The sequence below is a fragment of the Chanos chanos genome, chromosome 9 (genome assembly GCF_902362185.1).
Source record: "Chanos chanos chromosome 9, fChaCha1.1, whole genome shotgun sequence".
In the NCBI taxonomy this organism is placed as follows: Eukaryota; Metazoa; Chordata; class Actinopteri; order Gonorynchiformes; family Chanidae; genus Chanos; species Chanos chanos.
The window spans coordinates 8,863,574-8,888,550 of record NC_044503.1 but is presented as its reverse complement, the minus strand read 5'-3'; the positions used below and the strand labels follow the sequence as shown (position 1 = coordinate 8,888,550).

The 24,977-nt window shown below is 42.4% G+C and overlaps 1 protein-coding gene across 1 annotated transcript in view; it reads right to left on the bottom strand.

Moving 5' to 3' along the window:
- Window positions 1-23,664, bottom strand: part of rnf220b (ring finger protein 220b) — a 31,976-nt gene extending 8,312 nt beyond the window's left edge. Inside the window, exons 1-5 of the mRNA XM_030784376.1 lie at window positions 23,022-23,664; window positions 2,460-2,586; window positions 1,110-1,155; window positions 748-843; window positions 106-148 (exon numbers count right to left, since the gene is read on the bottom strand). Coding sequence (XP_030640236.1) covers window positions 106-148; window positions 748-843; window positions 1,110-1,155; window positions 2,460-2,586; window positions 23,022-23,664 — 955 coding nt within the window. The remainder of the gene's footprint in view (window positions 1-105; window positions 149-747; window positions 844-1,109; window positions 1,156-2,459; window positions 2,587-23,021) is intronic.
- Between the last annotated feature and the right edge of the window lie 1,313 nt (window positions 23,665-24,977).

Here is a 24,977-nt window from a genome sequence, read left to right as displayed (position 1 = left end):
CAAACCTGTGTTTAGCACCGTAAACTAAAACGGCACGTCAACAGAATCATGTCGACCTCAGGAGTCTTACACATGCATATGAAAAAAAAATGAAAACTCACGCACCATTCAGCCTGGTTTGCCTGTTTGCCCGCACTCGCAGAAAGGTCTGTTGATGAGAAACGGTAAAAGAAAAAAGAAAAAAGAAAAAAAACAGGGCTGAGTCATTCACCATCGTAAGGTTAAAGATGGAGTCATCTTTACGCTAATCTGTCACAGACTCTCAAGAGTCCCATTAACCCTAACGTCCAGTAGAGGGCAGCAAATTGTATTTAACTCTGCCGAGATGACGGGACGTTAACATCGTGTAGAACATTTTGAACGTGAGGCTGATAATAATCAATTTGTAAAAACTTCAACGTATTTCAGCACGTGTAAAAAAAAACAAACAAACAAACAAAAAAACAGCGAAAGCGAAAAAAGTGAAGGAAACAAAACCACAAGAGTTGCAGTGTGAGTTTTTTACCATACAGATAGGACATATCTATCCCTACAGAAACAGGTTGAGTAATAGAGTAGCCAGGCATTGAAGAAAAGCATAAGGATTTAACAGTGAATGATTCAATTCATTTTACCTGTTTTAATACATAAATCTACTTTATGTATCTATTTACTTGAACAAAAGAACCTCCTTGCTACCAAATGATGCATCTGTACGTTAAAAATGGTATTTCCACCCATTGTGTCCTTGTGCCCCTGTGTGCTGACCTGGTATCTGTCTGACTGCAGAGCCTCGTCCGCCGGACGGGGGGATGGGGTGGAGGGGTCCCCCTCACGCTTGATGTGTGCCGACAACAGCAGAGACTGAGGAGCAGAGGTTAGAAGAAAGTGTGTGTGCAGAATTCACGATAAACAACCAGTATTCATGTCGTTCATCTTTACCTTCCTTAAAATAAAATAGTGAAATTAATGGGTATTTATGAGTGAAATAGCGGTCAAATGTATAAACCAGACTGTGGCTGAAATTCCATGTTACTTTATCACTTTGTTTGAATTAGCACATTCAGTTAATAATGGTGTGATTTACAAGGTAAAGAGACTTGGAGAACTAAATGAGATGGTGTTCTTACCTTAGGTGTGCCTGGGGTGAGGCAGTTCTTTTGTGTGGGACTTTTACTGGAGGGGGAGGAATGAGAGAAACTGACCATGAGCGAATTCACACTCACATCTCACACATTAAGACAAACACACCTTCATAGAATCATTTCAGGAACTGAGCTGAGGAGCTTTTGAGTCCATTTAACGATTGAAAATATATCAATGAAATGGATAATTTCAGGGGAACTCTGCCTATGTACTGTCCTCATACTGTTTTCGATCACATACGCTGAGGTGCTTCCTCTAACCATCCTGGCCGTAGTCCTCTGCAGTAGAAATCCTGTCGTACGCCCCGAGGCCTGATTCACTTTTCGACCATTACCATCCACAGCACTGCCATTAAGCAGATTAGCCTTGTAATTTCTTTATTGGAGAAATCTTTTATGTGGATTGAGCAGCTAAACTCCCCCTCCCCCTCCCCCTCTTTATGCTAACATACAGAAAAATGCATTATTAGCCCGCTATGATTAGTCAGAGGATAGCCTGAAGCGCTTGGCACTTTGAAATATGTCAGGAACAATATAGTGTCTTGTAAACATTATAGTCAAATGATAGAGGAGACAATAAATGATGGGATAGAGAGGCATTGCTCATGCCCTGCAGCTGAGCATAAAGACGCTGTCACGGCTTGAAAGAGTTTAATACGCCTAGGGAGGGACCTGTGAGGCTGCAGGAACAAAGGCAGAGAGGGAATGTGTGTGTGTGTGTGTGTGTGCGTGTGTGTGTGTGTGTGCGTGCGTGCGTGCGTGCGTGCATGCGTGCGCGCGCGCGCGCGTGTGTGTGTGCGTGTGCGTGCATGCATGCGTGTGTGTGTGTGTGTGAGAGAGAGAGAGAGAGAGAGAGAGAACGATAACTGTTGTCACCCTCCTATCCTGACTCAAACATGTCTCATCTGCCTTTTTAATATGTTTACCCTCTCTCCTCCATCTCTCATGTACGCTTCCGCTTCCCTCTGTCTCAGACGCAGCCTGCCTCAACTGGATATACATTTTCATGAGTTTCAATAAGATCTGAGTGAATGTGGCAGAAAAGCATGCTTCCTGTCATTTTCACTTTGCTGCAAGCCTCAAACAGCCAATGCAGAGCAGCTCAGGCAAGGCAAAGAAATCAGATTTGCACACATCTGATTGGCCAATCATCTCGGTGTGAGGAGGACAGAGGGGATCACCAAGAGGAAACAAAAAGAGAGAGATGGGGGATAAAAGGAGGGAAAGAAAGAAAGAAAGAAAGAAAATAAGAAAGAAAGAAAGAAAGATAGAATAGAATAGAATAGAATAGAATAGAATAGAATAGAATAGAATAGAATGGAGATGGGGCTGTACCTCAAGTGTAACTGGGAAAGTCGCTCCATCTCCTGTTCCATGTGTTCCTGTAGCTCTCCCGGCCTCAGTACCACCTGACATATGGGACAAACGGGTGTCTGGTTGTCATACAGTGTTTTGACTTTGCCTGGAGAGAAAAAAAAAGGGAAGAAAATGAGAGAATGAAATGGAGAAATAAGATTAAAAGCCTCGTTATCCCTGTGATTTTCCTCTTGATCATTTTAACAGCAAATATCTGCAGACACTTAGTATCACAGTCCTGACGGGAAAACACTATATACTAAGATTGAATACAGTTTGAAAAAAAGAGGATGCAATGAGCAAAAAAGATGCTGAAAGACATTCATAGAGCTGAGACATTACAGAGGTGTAGGAATGGAGACATCACAGTGTCTTTGATGTAATTACGTGAGCCATAGATCAAGTAGGCGAAAATGTTGTGACAGGATTTGAATTGGGAAATTTTGTTTCGAAAAAAAAAAAAAAAATCAAAAGCAGGTCCAAAGAGACCATTCGTTTGTACTCGTACAAATCATGGAGATTTCGACACCTTTCCACCCGTTCTGTTCTCTGTTTCAACGAATTATCCCGTTTGTCAGTTGAGATTTCTTCTCTCTCATCGCCTTCCTCCATCTCTAACCCGCTGCGTGAGAGACGAAGCAGGATTAACGTGGAAAAGTCTCCGGAGCTTGTGGGTGGTGTGCTTCCTCTCCAAGGCTACGCCACATTTATCATGTTTAACAGAGGTGACAAGCACGGTGAACACACTCCTGAGTTACCTCTACACCCTCTCAACACTATCACTCACCGCTCCTAAGACCCAGGAGAGAGGGATGGAGAAGGAAAGAGAGACGGAGGGAAAGAGACGGCGAGAGACAGGTGAACATGAAACAAAGAAAGAGAAGAAAACGAAATCACTTAAAATGGGAAGATGCGAAAGATGGACAGAGGAAGGTGGAAGATGTGTGATGGGGGGGGGGGCAAGACTGATCATTACACTGGTGGAGCGGTTCTCCTACCTTACCTCAACTGCTCCTCATCAAAAACGAGGATGAGGAGCTGGGGGAGTACGTAGCGACCTTGAGCCGACCCTGAACGGGTCACGCTGACAAGGCTATTAGCTGGACGCAACATGTCAATGGTGTAACAGTGAAAAACATGACAGGGTATCAGAGAACTCGGGTTTGCGCCCCATCCTTGTGTAGAGGCGTCAACGGTTCCTAACAAGGAGCCAAATGAGGGCAAATGGGCATGATTTAAAAAAAAAAAAGGGAGGGGGGCGGATCTGTGCATGTCACCTTACTCTGCGCCCTTGAGAAAGTGACGGCTCACCACGCTGAGTGTCCCGTCTCTTTTGCATCACACTCGGCCTCCCCTAAATGAATTTCCCGACATGCATGGAGTGCTACCGCTCTGCCTGTCCCCCAACCAACCCCCCCTCCTTCCCCGTGCCTGCTGAGCATTGCCATCAGTAAACAATGAAATCTCTTGACTGAAATTGAATTTATAACCGCATTACCTGCTCAGATAACGTCTCCAAATAATTCCCAGATAAGAGGAATTCAATTGGATTCTGAGGGTGAGCGTTAGTATAATTTTTCACTCTAACCTTTGGAGGTCCTTTCATCCCATGACTTTGTCTCAAAGCAATCCCTTTACTTTAAAAATGTATCAGTGCACATGAAAACTTTCTCCTTGTGTGTTTCCTGCCACTGAAAAACACATTCTATTACTGTAAAAGTCAGTTTGACTCGACCAATCTATCTATCTATCTAGCTATCTATAGATACAAATATACACACATACACACATACATACATACATACACATATACATACATAAATACATAATTCAGTTTAGTTATTTTAGTTATATCATGATGTCAGTTCAGTTAATTCAGTTCATACCCTCTACCACATTTTGGGAGAATACAAAGATGATGAAACTATCACCAAATATTGCCTCATCGATATGAATACGTTCCAAATGACTGTTAAAACTGGAAGTGTTTAAACTCTTTTAAATGCTGATGACTGAGTGCACGTATAGATGTATGTACACATGTTTTAGCCGAGTGGCTATGGCTTGAGCAGTCAGCAATCACAGCTATTTGTTCAATCAATCACTTGGTTATCTGTTCGTTGTAAGCGGGGACTAAAAATTGAGTTTACCTCCCATGGGAGTGAGAAGCAAATGAATAGCCCATTACATAGCCATGACCTGGTGTATATGGGTGGGGTAGGTAGGCTATCTGTCTGCTCACTGGGCCTTTCTCAGCTCCCATAATGCTTCAATTACAGTGTGACCATTTGTTTCTCTGTCTCAGACAACTATGTGACACACACAAACAGCTAATGGTTGGTATTTTTTTTAAGGTTTCACATAGCCTGTTTCCTCTCCTCTCCTCTCCTCTCCTCTCCTCTCCTAAGCATGTAAATATGACTCAGTATCAGAGACACTGCTTGAGAGACTAGGGACATGAACCAGAGGAACAATCAAACACAACACATACTGCCAATTCCCTATCTTTTCATACAACAAAAAAGATACATTTACCCTGCTGGACAGATTTCTCTTTGAGGACAAATCCGCAAAGCAAAAGATTGAACTAACATTGATGGAGTTCAGTCAAATCTAGTGGAGCTCGTGAAACAAATATCTTCTCTCGAACACTTTGTAGTTCCGTGAAAGATTTTTTTTTTTTTTTCAAAATAAAACTTTACTGATAAGAAAGTGACCGCGTTTTGCGATCTAAATCTCTTAAACGTCACATTGACCTCAAAGTCCCCTTTTCACCATCGGCTGCACTCTCCCTCTGACCGTAAGATCTGGGCCACCGCCCCATGAAGTGAAAGGATGACAGACAGAAGCAAAAAAAAAAAAAAAGAAAAAGAAAAAAAGAGCTGATGTGTTCAAATGCTGTGCTGATGCTGTGCAGCACAGAGATCGCAAATGCCAGCGTCCATATGACAACTGCCAACGCCACAAAGAGAGACAGACAGAGGCATGAGGCGGCATGAGCTGACCTTTTTCAAATGTCACCTCCCATCTTTCTGTCACATTACAACCCTACGTCAGGAATACAAAAAGACACGACCACTTCAGGCCCCTCTTTCAGAGGAAAATACACCAAGGGAAAAAAAAAACCAGTCGCGTTAGCCATGGCCAAATGCACGTGGTGTTCTGTTCAGAGACTCTGATTGACATCGCCGGGATTGGTCACCTTGAGTCACGTGTCCGTTCTATCATAGTTTTATATCACGCTGTCAAAATACCGGCGGCTCTGACATCCAGGGTGTGGAAATAGAAAGAAAATAAAGATTTGTGCATGTCTAGATCGCTCTGCTTCAGAGTCTTGACATAATACTTAGGTTATTTTGTGTAAGAGAAGATTCACATCCAGAGCCTGGAGCCCAGCCCCAGCCCCAACCCCTCCCCCCACCTTACCCCCACCCTCACCCACACCCCCACACCCACCCACACCCCCACCCACCATTTTAAACATTCTACTGTTCAGTTCAGCCAACATATCAGAAATGGATGACTATCATGATTTTTATTACTGCTGATTGATAATGACATCACCACTGAAATTTGGTTGGAACACATCAAAAGAAAAACACTTGAGAAACGTTCGAATGTTATTGATTAACGGCGGGCATGACTATTCGGTGTCACGCATGGAGAAGTCACCAGCCTCCTGCCATGAATTCGCCTCTAAATAATGTCGTAATAGGCGCAACCTTTGAGTAATCAGAGGGCAGACTGGAGGCAGGCAAGTGGCGGGGGGCCTTGTTCCTTGGCAAGCTTTCTGACGAGAGGCCAGTTATAAAAAAGATTGGCTCTCTCCACACCTGCGATCAGGGACCATCACAGACCCAGAGCAGTCTGGTTCATATTTAAGACATCAAATGTTTCATTTTATACTGGGGATTTCATCGTTTCTTAAATATGCTTTCCGAAGTGAAGGCAAAGGGGAAAGTATGTAGTCTGCACTCTATTTTTATTGGGGAAATAATAGGCTATTGAGAGAGGCTTATTTAATGAGCATCATAATGGAAATGGAGTAACACATCTGCTGTGGAAAGTCATTTCCTTTATTTTCAAAGGCAGTTTTCTTCTTTCATTTTTTTCCCCTCTTTCTTTCTTTTTTAATCAGCTCAAATTTACTCAATCACGTTATGGCATTCCCATTCACTGTAAATTACAATGCTGCTTTAAAAAACCTCTGCTCGGCTACAGAATGGGAGTTTTAATATTTTTATTCGACGTGGTCATTACGACAGGGCAATAAAAGCATCATTAACGTGATATAACACTTATCGTTACGTATCACGACTTCAACACTCAAATAAGGACCATCATTTAATCACCCCTTGTTTAAACAGTGACCAGTTGGTAGAAATGTATCATATGCTCATCCCTTTACTACTGTCGCTGTCAAATCAATGAATTCATCCTCCCCTTGGCCCCTCCTCTCAGCGGCCTGACTATCAAATCAATGTCTCATTAGGACTAGGGTTTATTGAATAATCAAAACTGTATTACGACTTGGTGAACACTGAGTGTGATGTGCCATTTATCAAGCTTGTGTCCAGACAAAGAACACTAGCAGCTGGAGGACAAAGGCAGCAATCATCAAAAAAAAAAAAAAAAAATCAGATATGATGAGAGTTCTATTGAAAGACAGTGTGTCTTCACACCGAGATTTTCCTGGATCCCTTCGCTATTTCACACCAAATTGATTCATTGTGAAACACCTCAGCTCTGAACATTGTGTTCATAGCACGGCACAGAACAGAATGAATGTTTGGTCAGAGGTTCAATCAATAAGACAAAAAAAGACAAACTTATTCACAATATGTTTTTTTTCCCGCACGTCAACACTTTCATCAGAGGTTCACACACTTGATCAGCCACAGACACCATGGTGCATGTTCATGTCCAATCATGTAATGGTACTGCTTTGAGGGAAGAGCTAAAAGGAAAGAGGAGAACTGTGTCCTGTTGGCACACAGGGTCTTTGTCCCAGCAAAAACAACGTAATCCTAGTGGCCACAACACTACTGTTTGTTCTTGCATGTTCTTGCATGTTCATTTTTTGCAGTTTTTTTTTAACAGAATTCACCTATAGAAAAAGAACATGCATTTGTTCTTTTTTCTTTAACTTACCTGGGAAAATGGGATGTGCTTGCAACACTGAAGCCTTTATGCACAAGAGTTATTAGAGTCCGAATGATTTCTCCAGCAATAAATATCCCCATAAATATGACGGATTGACGTTCACATAGACGCCTGATTAAGTTTTACCACTCTTCACCCCAGTGGGCTCATAGCTGTTTGTAATAGGGCTCAGTGTCCAGGAGCTCAGCCCTGGAGGGACACTTCAGCCTCAGTGCAGCTCTAATAAAACCCAGGCAACAGGAGTGGACAAACGGCCTGTTTGGAGCTCAGCCTAGCCCTTAAGACACTGACTGGAATGACTTACTCAAGGTCAATTAAGAGAGTGAGGACAGATGTCAGACGGTGACAATTGGCTTTGTTTTTTTTCTTTTTTTTTTTTTTCTTTCTCTTCTCTTCGCTAGACTGCATGTCTCTGAGGAAGGTCTTCTCCGCTCTTGTATGACAGGAATGTCCACATGACCACTTGTTTTAAGTGTGATGGTTCTCAGATATAACACTTTGAGACAGCACCACGTCAGTCATGGGCCAGCAGTTGTCACGACGTAGAGAGGAGACCAGGAACGCTGTGACAATCACTTGTCGCTCCTTCGCCATCTAACGTTTCAGATGTTTCTAACGTGACATCGTGGAAGATATTGAGAGACAGCAGTGGTCAGAAATCCCATGCCAAAAAAAAAAATGTCGGGGTTAATAGAATAACTCTCTGAGAGAGATAAACTTTACCCTGGTACAATGAGAGGCCTTTAGCCCAAATTGAGCCAAAAACAGTTTGTTAATAGAATAACTCTCTGAGAGAGATAAACTTTACCCTGGTACAATGAGAGGCCTTTAGCCCAAATTGAGCCAAAATCAGTCTGTACCGAAAAAGTGAGCTTAAATGCCACATTTCTGTTATATTAAAAAACTGAAGTCAACCAAACTTTTGTGTGAAAATTATCTGAAGAAAAATTTCTTTAAGTATGCAAATGTATGTAATCTTGATCCACCTGAGTGAGTTTCAATATCATGACATGGGACCAATAATAGAGTAATCAAGGCCTTTGTTAACTGTTAATTAGATTGGCCCTAAATTACACATCACTATTACTTGGTTCAATGATTAACAAACATTAGGAGCCACACTGCTTTCCTGTACAGACCAGCAGCCACTATTCTTTCTTCTCTCTCTCTCTCTCTCTCTCTCTCTCTTTCTTTCTATCAGCCTGGTTGCCAATTAGTACTTAATGAGGGGAAAAGTCTCTTCCAATACAACTGACTACTGTATATGTCAGCAGTAGACTGTGTGCTAGGACACAGTCAGTTTCATCAAAGCAACTGCATAAGGGATCACTCATCATGCGTTACAATACATACAGTGTATGTACTTATAAAAGACTTATAAAAGTTCTCATAAAATATCAGTCCCGTGTGTGTATATAACATCCCTTTGTTTTTTTAGCGAATTACTAAAGCACAGAATGACAGAGAGAGAAACAAGGGGAATCATTTTCACACGTTCCATTTTGTTCTAGTTTTCCGCGAAATAAAACATAAATAAATAAATAAATGCTTTGACGGTCAGAGGTTAAAAGTGTTGTACTTGGGGTTTTTTTTTTTTGATGCCAATCTAATTTCTCCTGCCTTGAACATCTATATATTTATTTTGTTTTGTCAACACTCCGGATGTGCTCTCCCTTTACTTTGGGTGTATTGATCTGTCTAATGGATTGGATCTGCTTCCAGTGGTTTCCCTGACACGTCTGCGTATTCTCCCGTTCTCACCCAGAGAGAGAATCAATAAGGCTAGCCTGCACCGCCTGTAACAACAGGTTCAAAAGCATGAGGTGCTTCCAGATAGACGCACAATGGAAGAAGAGTTCAGATTAAAAGAGTTCCCATGGCTTTTATTTTAAAGCCAGAACAATATATATATATATATATATATATATATATATATATATATATAAACACAAGAACTGAGAATCCTCCCACTCAAATTCAATGTATTTTATAAGATGCCAATGTGAATCATACAACAACCAACAGACGCATGATGAGTGTGTAATGTTTCATCAGTCCAGAAAATAAGTTCATGTGTATTTCTCACTCATACATCCTTGAAAAACTTAATTCAGCCAAATGAAGGAAGCACCAAACACTGGACGCTCAAAACAGTGCCAAAGTTCAAAGGCAAAGCAAAGCCTTGTCCCCTTTCTCGGTTGTAAGCGTACAGGACTTATCATTTTGACATTGAGAGCAGTAGAGAGCTGATAGCAGGAGTGGAGGATTATTGTATCGACCTCACAGTCAGCCTCAGCTAATAAGCATTCTGAGAATGTTAAATAAGAAAGTAAAGGCAGATCAATAGAATGAACTGCTCTCCTGTGCTGGTGACCACGGCCTGAGAGCGATGAGAGAAAAAAAGAGATGCAGCTCCAGGGACAAAACTCAAGCAAAAGAAGCTGAATGATTTAACACAAGAGTAAGGCTGTGACATCGCTGATGTCTGATGTTCTCCTTGAGATGGCCAAACTTAAAGAGTCTTCAAGAACCTCTGCTCAGTGTTCTTCCTGGTTTAAAACAAACAGAGCACTGAAGTATTGAATTCCCATCAGATGACCTCAGTGACATCAAATAAACCAAGCCCCAGACATAAAGTTTTAGACGTCCTAAAGGGTCTGTGCTGATGTTCTGGAACAACAAAGTACCAACTGTATTGCTCTCTCTGTTTGTGTATGTGTGTGCGCGTGCGCGCGTGTGTGTGTGTGTTCATGGGACAACCCCTAACCCTGTGCTGCAGAAGGGTGTAATGGTCCAGCTGGGAGTCAATGAAGTGATGGTCAACACCTCATAAACCCTGAGCATTGGGGTCTGATGCAGCACTGTGCACCACTGTAGAACACAAACACACACACACAAACAAACACACACACACACACGCACACACACACACAAACACAAACACACACACACACACACATTCACACAGAGAGTGATGGAGTAACATGTGGATGAGATCAGACAAACATGTTAATGTCACAGATACAAATTTCTGCCACTAAACCTCATCTTGGATCTCTTTCTGTCTTAATATGACCTCAGACTAGCATTTTCCCCATACGGCCTCACAGAGCAGGTGTGACAGATCCACGCTGGTAAATCCAATAAATTACAATGAGCCATAATCCTCCCTTTCCTCCTCTGGTTCACAAAATGGGAGAGAATTAGCCAGAGCCTCTATATCCGTAAGACAGATAAGATCAGATCAGTCTCACACATACTGTGTCAACCTCACTGAACATAAAAGATTCTGGATTCTTTCATACATCATTGTTTGGGTCTTTCCAAGTGTACTTTGCAGCGATTTTATGGGGAATACAAACAAGCTATGTAGAATGTGTTACTTAATGATCAAGGCTTACTGACTGACATGAAAGCTTTAGAGTCCAGTCATAATAATGAATAATGATGAAAGCGGCATGTGCACACCTGCAACCAGTAGAGATGTTATTATAAATACCATTAAGTAATCTCTAAATTAACATTTATGTGTAATCTCAAGATCTGTGAAGCTTCTGCAGACACAGGCAGAGCCCCTCCAACACTAGAGCATACACACACACACACACACACACACACACACACGGCCACAGAGAAACTGACATATTTATCAGGTAAGCCGGCCGCTGGGCCCTCTCTGGTGGCACAGTGGCTGATTTTCTCATTTTATAGGCCACCGAGATAGAACAGGACAGGGCTTGTTCAGAGCCATCCAGCGAGACAGCAGCCTGCATAAGCACACAGCTTTCACACCGGAGGTCTCAGCAGTGCCAAAAGCCCAGACTCAGAGAGAGAGAGAGAGAGAGAGAGAGAGAGAGAGAGAGAGAGAGAGAGAGAGAGAGAGAGGGAAGGAGGCAGGGGGCACGGCAAACATGAAGCAAATCGTCTGTCAGGAGCAGAACAAACAGTCGACAGCGGTCGATAAACCTTTGAAGAGTTTATTTATGGTTTCTCAATTTAGATTAAAAGAAGAGTGGAAAAAAAAGGCATTGCGAGCATCTTAGTTCAGTTAGGGTCTCTATCTTTACAGTGTCTTCTAAAACAGAGGCTCTTTGAAGAGGTTAACAGTATGTCTCATTGGAATTTTGGCTTCACAGCTGTCGAGGGGGTTATTTGATGTTTTCATCACACAAGATGGTAAAACACTTCAGCAATCGACAGCGGCGCCAAATACTTTGCTTAAATGATTCATCGTAGCCACCTATATTTGATAAGAACTTGGAAAATGTGATCTAGGTGCTTAGAACAATGTGAAACCGTCTACCTACACGGCCTAGCCTTGTGAAGCTGAAAAGTCCTGTCATAGATTTGGGGCGTAGCACATGAAAACTTTGTTTAACAGAGCCCTCGGCCAGGGCAAGGGAACAAAGGAGCCTTAATCTCTACTGTTCTAGAATTCAGTCTGGGCAATTTAGACTATATTGACTTGCGTACTGGCAGTCTAAGCAACATCACACTGAGTTTAACTGGAGACATGTCTGTTTTAACAACATGGGGGGAAAAAACCTGTTTATATGACCTCTGTCTGCCAGTGATTCTCCAGTTCTACCTACAGTCAGACCACTGGGATACCAGACCACCCAGTCTGAAGAGAATTTACAGACAAACTCACACAGTAAAGAAAAATATGACTTCATCTTTGACAGCATGTGATCCATAATCTTTACAGAGAGGGAACCATCTTTGAGGCCAGTGTCAGCTCCTTATTCTGAAACAGTCAACTTTTTTTTTTACACGAATTTTATTTCTTTGCACTTTTCTGAAAAAAATTGTTGTTTTCAAATCTAGCAAATGTGAACCCTAGCGTCACCAAAGATCTTGCTTAGCTATATCAAGGATGATCAATTTAGCGTGTCCAGAACAAAGCATCTGCTCCATGGCCTTCATAGTTTGTGTTACTGCGCACTCGGGATTGTTCAACTTGTCCAATGACAACGACCTTGACTTGACTTTGAGATTTACCACTGTTTTGTAATGAAACTGGAACTAAAAAAAAAAAAAAGTCTTTTTCAACTCAGCCATGGGACAACTGAAGATGTATAAAGCACCAAAGAAAGAAAAGCAAAAAAAAAAAACAATAACAACAAATTATGCTGACAAATATGCCATACCCACCACAGAGTACCATCACCTCTCAATCTTCCAACAAGACATTACCTTTGCCACTCAGCTAACTGAGTATTGTTCAGCTCATTAAGGACTGAAGGCCAATTAGACAGTTAACAAGTTAAGAGGCGGACACAGTGTCAGCGAGAGGGCTTTCACTCTGAGGTTGTCTGAGAGATCCCCCACTAAACTACAGGTTGTCTAGGAAGCAGAGAAATTGTACGGATTGCCAGGACTCTTTGATGCCAGAGCGCTGTTAACAGTGAAAGTCATGGTCTCCAATGGAGCACAGGAGCTTTGTAAAGTAAAGAACAAATGAGGATTTGAAAAAAAATAAATAAATCAATCACATATCCTTGATGGTTAACTGAGGCTTCAAAATCTCATTAAAGGCCAGATTTGTTCTTGCACCCTGGCAAATTAAAGTCTGTTTACCTTCTGAACACCTACTTGTGCAACTATTTTGTATACATTCCCACTGAAAAGACTCTTTCAAACCAATTCATTATAGTGAAAGTATTAGTTGACTGCTATTAATGTTGCAGATGTAGGGGAAAGCTGTCTTTTTTTTCCCCCCCAGTATGTTTGTAGGTACATTTTCTGTGAGCCTTTCATTTATTTCTGTTGTCCTTCAGTCTCTTTGATAGAGGGCTAACAGTTTGGCAGGTTCTTTGTCAGTATTGAGCTGGCTCTAACCCCATCAGCCAGTCAAGGGCAGCCAAGTACACAGAAACTTCACACGGCGGTGACTAAACACAATAGCTCCTGTCCTCTCCTCCGGCAGCTCCAGCGCCAGCCAGGTTCTCCGCGCGCCTGTAGCCTTAGTGAGAGCATCGTCCTGTGTGTCTCGTCGTCCCCCCCATCAATACGTGTGCTATTCCCAGAGCCAATACTCCCCTGTCTAGTAATGCAGAGGAACAAAGGCCACTGCCAGCAAAGTTGATATAGATCCCAAAGTCTCTGTTCGTGTTCATTTAGGTCATGAGACGAGTCACTGCTAAGGGCATTTTCAGACACAACCTTCCCCTGGATATAGCGTCAGTAGACATGCATAGCGCTAACGAATGAGGCTGTGCTACAACTTATTAGATTCAATGCTAATCCTCTTTTCCGGTATAAATTATTATTCAGCAAAAGGACTGTTTGGTATTACACACTGTATGACATTGTGAGCCCTGCAATAATGAGGCAAACACATGGCAACGTAGCCTCGCGCTTACATTCAGACAAACAGAGAGTCAGCGCTTAATAAGCTAACAGGGAAATAACCAACCTCAGGAGGGAAAGCAGAGGCTGTGATATGGATTTCTGGTTTCACTGAAGGATATGATGACGTTTTGATTATCATGCCTCTTAAACTGCTGGGAGCCAGTATGAGAGCAAATCTATTAATGCAGCAGTACTTACGCGGTCCCTTTGGCTAATTAAAGTAACATGCATTCTAATTAGCATTTGTACTCAAGGGGATTCCCTAAAGTTTTTTTTTTTTTTTTTTTCCTGACACGCATCCAAATGTTCGCCCCATTACCAGGTGCTCATCTTCTCTGCAGAGGTCTCTTGTCTGACTCAGATATACAGCCAGTCATTAGTATCGTAATAAAAAACATAGGAGACACATAAAAGGTTATATACTGCTTCAGTGTTGTTTTTCCCACCAATTAGCAGAGTGCTGATTTATGATCGAAATGCATTGGAATTCCTCTGGGAGCTTGAGGCACGTTTCTTCTTGCTTAGTAACAGGGGGAGGTGAGGGGTCATGCACTGACCTTCACCTCATCCCTGCTGATACTCACAGCATTGTTTGGTTCAGATGTGTAATGATATCATTGGATCATAGAAAGAACACCGTGCTGGTATCCTGTTTTAGTTATGTGTGTAGCCAGAGAATATTTGGCAGAATGAAGTGAGTCATCATGCGCTTTGGCTGGGGGTGGGGGTGGGGGGGGTGTTTCTGTGTGTGTGTGTGTGTGTGTGTGTGTGTGCGCGCGCGCGCGCGCGTGCACTCAAGCAGTACGTTTTTCATATATCTGGGGTGTCCGGGTGACTCAACTCCTCCCTGTTACAGATGCACAACAGTGAGCCTCAGCCAACTGAGCACAAAGGCACCAAAATAAATTCAATGATAGCAGCCAGGACAATGACAAAGTACAGAACACTCATCACACATACACATATTACACATACACATACACACAGACATAGACATAGAAATCCATTAACAGTGAATAAGTACTATACGGTATGGTGCTGTGTTCTTTCACACACAGGTGAAATAACATTGGTGCACTGACAGCCTGTTTTGCGTTTAAGTGTGACCTATGAGGAAAAGTTTAGGACATTGTTATAGTCAAACACCAGTCAAACATCTGCCCCTGTGGGTTAATGACAGCCCCAGATGTGAGGAGGCTTCCAGGAGGATGCTATTTCACGGGTCATTCATAGAAACAACAATTCGTCCCCTCGCTCGGTCCCTTTGGGCCCCTACAAACAGATATACCGGATACAGTATGTTACACATGCATCTCAAATCATTTTCAATAATGACTCTGCTTTCAGATGAAAAGGGACCTGAAGTAATAAATCTATTTCTGTCATCCTCCGGCAACAATAAAGCTCTTTTAACGTTTGAAGCAGAGAACAACGTGAACGTTCGCGACATATGAATGCACACCTCTACCTTTGGGTGTATAATTTATCACAGAAATAACTGATCGCACTGAAAGGTCTATGAGACATGAATAAAGAAACAGAATGGAAGATGAAGAACGTTGCCCTCCTGGCAAGAGTCCAGCTTGAGTCCAGAGTTACGAAGAGGCTGGTGTCTTTTGACTCAGCTGCCCCATCGATAATGACTGTTTAAACCCAGACTTTGCCCTTCCTGCCCCTTGTATTTGCTTGACTGATTTGTGGGCTCAGGGGACTCTGGGATGTGCTGTTTTGTACTGAGCCAGCGATCCACAGACACCCCCCCCCCCATCCCATCTCCCCACTCCCCCCCCCCCCCCCCCCCTCCCCCCCCACCTCTGCTCTTGGTCTGCCCCACATGCTTCTAGTCTCTTTCCTGCTGGCTTTGAAGTGAGATCAGAGAGAGGACGTTTTGGCACGCACCGCGCAGGTCGATCAGGTGCAGCGTAGCCACACTTTAAGCAGTGTATTGTTTTAATAAGCGGCCTGCTAATAAACTTCTCTGAACTGCAAATGATGTACCCTTTCTCCTGCAACAGGGCTTAGAAATTAACAGGCCAACAAAAAACGATAACGCAACTTAGTGAGGGAAGTCTGTTCAATGCCAATTCACTTTACCTCATGCATAAACACCAGTGAACTCACTGAAGTTGCTTGTCCTATTGGTTCAGTAAAACGGTGTGCTGGAAGTGGTTTCCTCAGTTATAGCTGAGCCCACAGGCAAAAAAAAAAAAAAAAAAAAGACCTTCCTTTTTTTATTTGCCTCACTTTGCCAGTAATACATAAAAGCTAAGAGCGGAGGGGTCCTATTTTAATGAGCCTCCTTCAATACCTGTGAAACCCTTAAATGGCTGCCATGCTGATTTCACCAATAATAGGCCAACAGAACTCTGGGTGAATTAATATGTCCAAGATTGAGATCTGCACAGAAGTCAGCTCAAATCACTATTCAATATCAAACTCGCTTTCACTTGTGTAGTGCCTTTTTTTTTTTCTTTTTCTTTTTTCTTTTTTCTTTTCTTTTTAAACCATGGATATTGTCGCAAAATAGCTTCACAGAATAACAGGTCTCAGACCACTATTAAACAAACTTAAGCTGTAAATTCTGAATTTAACTTGAAAATGACAAGCCATTTGTGAAATGTTACCAAACAGGAATTGGTCAACTGGTCAATGTCACAAATATAGGGTCAATTCACCACTGTTTTTTCAAACTCCCAGACCCCTAATCAGACCTCCAAATGGTTTTATCAGCGCAGAGGGGAGGGACAAGGGTTACTGGACGCTCTGCTTTAAGCTCACAGGATAAATGCAGACCTTCTCCAACCCTAAACCGAATAAAGATCTTTGAAGATTGAGATAGAGAACACTGAACAGCCAATGGGCTGTTATAACTTTCGACGGAGTTGATTGAGCTGTTTGTGTGCTAGGTGGTGGTGGGAAAGTGCTATGTTCCATTTGATGTTGGTTTGGTGAGGCAGATTGGAGGTATAGCAGGAGATGAGTGCCTGCCATCGTGGTGTATGGGTGGTGTACAGACCACCCTTCACTTTTAACATTCCTTCCACAAAGAAAAGATGAAGGGGGTGAAGAAAACAAGAGAATAATAACAGTCAACCCCCAACCAAGATGAAAGCTCTTCCACTTAAGAGCGCAATAGGAGAACAAACTACTTCCTCAACAGGAGGTGAGAAATCAAATTGCGCTCTTTTAACATCAAACAAAAACCCCAATGGTCTAACCTCACTTTTTTTTTTTTGTCTTTTTTGAAACAATGTCTGTACCCAAAATGCTGAAATGCTGATACCGAACAAAAATTAAATCCTCATTTCGAAGAAACATTTAAGGTATCAGTAGGACAAAAAACCCCCAAAAAAATCTCACATAAAAGAGTTAAGACGTAAATAGAACTTAATCCTCCTTAATTCCTGCAACATGTAGGTTTTCCTGCTAACTTGTCTTTTTGTTCCTAAAGTATCCCTCTGGTAGTGTGCAGATTATTTAAAAAACAATCACACAGAGGGAAAAACTGCATCGCCTACAAAGCAATACCATAGTTCGGTTAAATGACAATTAACTCCCCTGAAGAAAAGACGAATCATCTTGTAATTGAGGACAAACACACATTTATAAAATTTAAAAGATATGTGTAGAGATAGACAGTCTGAATGGAGCAGTAAATATGGGGTTTTCTGTGAGAAAAGGGCAAGACCATGTCTTTGTGCAGAACACTTGGATCACAAAGAAGAGGAAAGGTCTTGATGGCGGGGGGCTCTCCCTCCCTCGCTTACTCTCTCCTTCATGTGTTTGTGTGTGTGCGCATGTGTGTGTGTGTGTGTGCGTGTGTGTATGTGCACTTACGTGTGTTTATTTGTGTGTGTGTGACATGGGGGTGGTGAACGTGTAGGTGATATGTATGCATGAGCATTGACCATAAATATTGATCTCTCCTTCTCACTTACCAGACAACTGAAAAGACTGGAGGAGACTAAATATTGAAATAGCACCATCAACCCTACAGACACGGGACTGATGAGGATGCGAACACACAGCAGATCAATAGTGGCCATTGTGGCTGGTTAGCACACACCTAGTCTGATTTACCAAATCTCCCTTGGTGACAGTTAAACACAGTCTGTTGATCTCAAAGCGGGAACATGTCCAACAGCATTCGTCTGCTATGCCCCTGTATGTCTCTTTTGTCCCTAACAGGCCACCTTAATGAGGCTGTTTGCTGTGTCCAATCACTCTGCTCCACAGAATGATCACCATGGAGACGTGGTCTTTCTAATGGTCAAATATCTGTTTGTGGTTCAGGACTCAGCATTGAATAATGTGAATGCATGTTTATTGTGGTTAACTCCATTGGTACTGTCACAGAATGACAACATTATAATTTTAGCTCAGCATCAACCTCTTCCCTTACACCTTTCATATTAAAACCCTGTCCTCCAATGCTCATTCAGCATATGTGGTCATCGTTAATGAATAGGTTTCTCTTTTCAGGAGAAACAGTTTGTGAACGTTTCATCGGTGCGCAAGAGTGTTGCCCCCCCACCCCCACCCCCCCGCCATTCATATTTCCAACAGTGACTTTGAAATGGCCAGATGTGAAGATGATGACAGGTGAGAGAGGGATTTTCACCACCTCCTCTACACCCACTGCTCCATAAATAATGCCCAGGCCACAGATTACAGGACTGCTGCTGTCTTGTTTCAGCCCTGGCTTGTTCTAATACGGAAGAGCACAATAAAAGGAATCTTTTCCGGCGACAAAGCGTCCCCTTTTCATTAGCCAGCTGGTGAATGACTCGGTTAATCTCCCTCGCCAATCAGGCCCGTACAACACGCTGTCTCGCCGTCTCTCGCTCATGCTGCGTCCTCCGCCGAACAAAAAAAAAAACCTGACAGTAATCTTAAATAATGAAATCTATCCTTAACAGTCATGATTACACCTGTTACCCTCCCAAAATATAACTTGCTCAAAAAAAAAAAAAAAAAAAATTCAATGTGGAAAGGAAAAGCAGAGGGTCACAACAAATAAAGTAGTTGGGGTAGAAATTGCAATATGCATTAGGCTGACTCTATGCTTTGAGCTCTAGGTTTTCATATTGAGGGCTACATCTCAGCTAAGGAGGAAGGACGTCATAGAACTGAAGTCTTCGCAGTCATTAATCATCACCATTCCATTGTCATTCCACTCACAAAGCTAATCCACTTTCGCTTTTGATGAAATTATGATACAATCTGTTGTCCCTTTCCCACTTTCCCATGACTTTTGATAGCAACAGCTCTGACATCTGTCCTTTTACTGGACGTCTACTAAATGTATGAGAATTTAACTCATAACATTGGGACGGTAGGGCAGTGCATGTGTAAGGTAGTGCACCACAAGAATATTGAAACCTTACCAGTTATGGCAGAAACAGGCCGTGTTGTAAATTCTATACATATGGTAGGTGACGGATTGCAAGATGTGAAAATCATACGAACGCATTCGATATTTTTAACACGTTGTAAAATTCAAGGGCTTCTTTTGGGGGGAAGCCAGAGGAATCCATAAGATATTGATTCCACATGGGCAGCTTGGTATTCTGATCACAGCATGTCTCTAACAGGCAATCCAGTGCTAATAACATCTGTAGGGCTCGACTGGGCCGCAAAGGTGGTTCACTTCCCGGAGGTCTCACTTCCCCTCTGTGGAGAGTTAAGTTGATTTTTATCCATTTATCCTGGCAAACTACCCCAACATTGGATTCAACCACCCGTTCCGATTAGCCAGGCTTCCAACGGAGCCGTATCCAGTTCCAGAGAGTTGGGGAGTTGTAATATAGATAGAGTTGTAATATACAGCTACAGTCCAGGACTGTTCTTCAGCCTGAAACTATAAACGATATTATTCCTATTTCTCAAGATCCCCCCTCTCACACCCTCATGTCACATTTAAATACATTCCAGTTCATATTTGCTTATTAAAGCTTATTTGACAGCTTCACTGGTACAAATGCATAAAGTTGATATTTGGATGTATATAGTTAGGAGCTTCTAATGTGATAATGTGACCCTATGACAGAGCACAATACACACACACAAGTCAGTGTCACACATGATGTAACGGATAGTTCTGAGTCTGCCCAAAACTTTGGCTGAGCAAACTCTGATAGAGAGAGAGAAAGAGAGAGAGAGAGAGAGAGAGAGAGAGAGAGCGAGAGAGACAGACAGACAGACAGACTCAAACACACTTTGTACAATTTTCAGAAGCTGCAGGCTGGGAGACTTTGCTTAAACTGCCGTTACACCAGCATCATTCTCACTAAAGCTTTGGCAAAAAACTTAAAAATACGTCCCAAAGGAAAACAAACATGAGTCAGCCCACAGAAGACATCTGCCCAGTGGGAAAAAAAAACTCCTAGAATGTTTGTACAGCTGTCATCATAGTCCCTGCTTTTGAGCATTTTGGGAGATATTCTTAAATTTATTTAGAAACAAGTTCTGTAGGACACATACCAAAAAAAAAAAAGACATTTAGCAAATAACCAAATGAAAATCAAATCATGTGAGCATAAGTATAGGCTATATAATGTTCTTTAAAATCACTCACATCAAAAGCAAACCATCTTTAATGCGTTTGTGTTATTCAGTGTTTCTACAATGTTCTGTCCCTTCAGTTTTCCACTCTTGTCATGAGACTCATGTTGTGGAAGAAACCCAGTGACAGGACTCCTTACAAAGGGAAGACATGGAGCTTAAGCATATAGGACATTTTTGTCCTGAATTGTCAGTGTATAACAAGTTGGCCAGTCAAGGAGAACCAAATGTAAGTCTCTTATATAAAAGTGCAGGGGGTTTAATTGCATTAGAGTTTTTGGTAAGTCTGAGCTGGATTGTAATTGGATAAAGCTGTAAAAGCTGCTCGCCACACTCACAATGTTTTTTTTTTTCACCCTAAGCATATCTCAAGTACAGAGAACTCACATTTATATAAGGAAAAACAAGTATTTCTCATCTTTTCTCTTCTCCTCTCTTCTGTTCTATTGTCTCTCTGTAACAGACATACAGCTGCACACATGGATGTACAATGTACACACACTCGCACACTCAAAAGCGTACATACAAAAGTCACACACACAGACACCTTGGTTTATTATGGTGTATCATCCTCCACAACCCCCCCCCCATCACCACCACCCCCCACCCCCCCCCCCCCCCCCCCCAGCTCACCAATATCCAAGGCCTGTCAGTCATATAAGAATAATATCAGCGTTACTAAGCACGAGTGTGGCAAACAATCCAAACTTTTCACATTGTTCCATTCCGCCCCCTCTTTAGCCTTGATGTGCGGACTCCTTTCCCTCGGCTGCCCCTCCCCTTCTCCCTGTCATTGTCACTCATTATTTTTCCATGGCATCTTCCTCTGATCCGGCGCCCGCTCATCAGCCCTTCTCCGCGGCTTTTCATGTCGCAGGATCTCCTCTGCACCATCCCAGGGTTTTTTTTTTTTTTTTTTTTGATGTACCCTTGGTGCATCCACCGCCTGTTTCCCACCCTGCTGCTCCACCAGGAGAGGGGGGCGAACGCCGGGGGCCCCCGCACCGGCGGCCAATTACAGGACAGGGTAATGAGCAGCCTCGTCTTCCCCAAGGCAGCCCCGGAATGACACTCTCCCACTCATTTGTCAACAAATCAGATAGATGGCGTGGGGGCGATATTGAGCTGGAGGTGTCTGCGCTGTGAGGGCGCTTCCCAGAGCGTTGTCGACTCCTCTTGCTCGTTATCATTGACAGCTTGTCTGACTCCGGAAAGATTCGTGCATTCTCCTCCTTTGTCATCTCGCCATCATTTCTTTCTTTTTTCGACGCTGAGAAAGTAATTCCATGCATAAAGCTAATGCATGGAGAACTCGTGGCATGTGTCAGTACACGTGAACCACAGACTGCAGCATTATACCACCAAAAGCGTGCACAAGTTCAACTTTAAGAAAGCAGGTCAAAAGTCATATCAAAAACTTAAATGTCACACATCTGTACTAAAGACACTGTACCAAACAACTGCATTTACACAAGCCAGAACCGAGGGCTTACATACCCCACAGTAAATTCCCAATACAATCATGACTGCAAACACATACAAGCACAAACACAAACACACACAGACACACACACACACACACACACACACATTTTATCATACTTTATTCCCAACAACAAAAAGAGGAAGCACTCGACAAATTCAATACATTATTCAAAAAGACAGTATCTCACATAGCCTACAGTAAATTCCCAATACAGTCATGACTGCAAACACATACAAACGCAAACACAAACACACGCACGCACACACGCACACATGCACACATGCACACGCACGCTCTCTCACACACACACACACACACACACACACACACACACATATAAACACACATGCACACCCACGCTCTCACACTCACACACACACACGCACGCACGCAAACACACACTCTCACACACACACACACACATGCACACACACTCTCTCTCTCTCACACACACACACACACACACACACACATTTTTTTATACTTTACCCCCAAAAACAAAAAGTGGAAGCACTAGACAAATTCAATATATTATTCAAAAAGACAGTATCAAAAATTTATGTTAGTACTCTTTTAGTGTAAACAAAATATTAAATTACTCAGGATGCCCCTCTGCCTTCTATTTCGTTTTAATTCATTTCTACCTTACCTTTCCTCATTTCCTTTCCTCAACAGAACTAAATTCTAAATGCACATACACACTGCACAGTCTGGTGGTAAGTGCAATAAGACTCTGTTTTCAAGTATGTGGTGGGGAATATACCATGACACTGTTTTATAAAGCAGGTGTGAAAAGCACTGAGATGGATCACTGTTCACCATGCACTGTTCACCACACACACTACACCTGTGTGCAATGATTCATGTACAACACGCCATAAGCCATATGTTTGGACAACACATACAGAGGCAGACAGACCTCGAACAGAAAGAAAAAAAAGTAAATGAGTGACAAGAAACAAAAAGATACTCACAGCGCTCTTTGCGCTCCCCTGGGCTGGATGAGGCATCTGGGTCAGACAGCAGTCCAGATATGGCAAACAACTTCTTCCCAGCATCCTCTCCTGTCTTGAGTGTGCCAGGTGACCCAGAGGGGATATGAGCTCCAGCAAAGTCAAACTCTTTCCCATCGATGTCTGTGTAGCGTAGGTGGATCGATGCCTCTGGCTCTAGACAGCCCTTGAGTCTTTTGGCAGGAGTGAAAGCAGACTGGTAACCCCCTCCATCACGTTCCTCTGAAGGGGAGGCGAAGGGTCGGAAGGCCCCCACACCACCGTGGTTAAGTATGCCAAGCGGGGAGCAGTCTAAATTAGGTGGGGCGAACTGGGGATGGAGATGAAGCACAGAAGCAGGGAAGTCTCGTCCAGGGAAACCCCCAGGAACCGCTCCCTGGCGGTGGTACATTGAGGCAAAGGTGTAGGAGCCGCTGGGGAACGGCAGGTGCGCATCCTTCTCCATGGAGACCGGTACCCCGAAAGGGCGAGAGGGAGGGCACGGCACAGAGGCATCGCGCCCAGCCTCCGCGGTGGAGGCCAGGACCATCAGGGCAGGGGAGGCCAGGGGGTTGGGCATGTAAGAGGTGCTCTCCATCTTGAAAGTGGCCCGATGGAGGTCCATTCTCTGTACGAGGGGAATCCTATTGGCTGATGAATAATACTGAAGATATGTCTCTGGAACTTCAAAGGATCTACAACCAGGACATCCTCACATCTGCATCTGCTGGGGAAAGAAGCGACACAAAAACATTTCACCTTGAGTAGTGAATGGGAGGATTGCATTTTTTTTTCTGCTGATTTTACACTGAAGGACAGATTTTTTGTTTTTTTTTTTAATATGAAACATTTTATGCAACATGCCATACCTGACGAATCAATGTCAAGTCAATGTTTTCATAAAACGCAGTCATAAAACAGTTCTCCAAGTGAAAAAATACAACTTAAAAATATAAATTTATGTGCCGGACCATAAGATGGTAAATGCTCATTTGAATTTGAATTTTGGCTGACAGTGGGCAGGCTGAGAGGTACAGTTTATGAGCTTAAAAAAACCATTCTGGCACCATGCTAATATCTCTCCGTACATGTTGATTAAAAATGATTACACGTTTACACAGAAAAGAGGCCGACAGTAGCATCAAATGGATGTTTTGCTCACTGCTTGAGCAAAGAAGTTGATTAAGTAGGCTACGGACGACTGTGACGTTCACAACAAAATCGAACTTTCTTAAAATCGCTGGAATAAAAGATCTGTGTATTATATTCGTCTCGTCTGTTTGCCAGTTGAACTTTTCGGAACAAATAGGCCACTTAAATAAAAAGTACAACTCAGATGTTCTCTCCGCAGTACCCAACGTAAGATCAACTCTCCAACTATAATTATAGAAATAACTGAGGTTTTAATGGTTACGAGCACAGTCAAAAGAGATTTTATCCCGCTAATTCAAAAAGAGATGTTTGTTTCTATCTCGATAATAATGATAATAATAATAATAATAATAATAATAAAAATAATAAAAAATAGTTATAGGATTTAATATTTATGATATGTTTTAATGTTTTTAAAGAGATAGCTCCTCAGTTATTGACACGTTTCCCTGATGAAGACACGATCTTAATTTAAAGGGAAATGACATAGATTCAAAATTATTAGAGTGTCAAAAAGAAACCCTGAGCGGGAACTTTCTCTCGCAATATAAGTAATTTTCAATTACTGCCATGTGTAATGAAGCTACAGGTAAATCAAGCCCCAGTGACAATGAAGCTTAAAAATACATAGAAGTTCAGGAATAAAATATTTGCAATTTTCTTTTCTTTCTCTCTTTTTTTAAACAACAGTGCAACAACAAACTGTATTAATATACAGAAAAGGTGGATCACGCGCACACTATTTCACAATTTTCTTGATAAGAACATAATAATAATAATAATAAT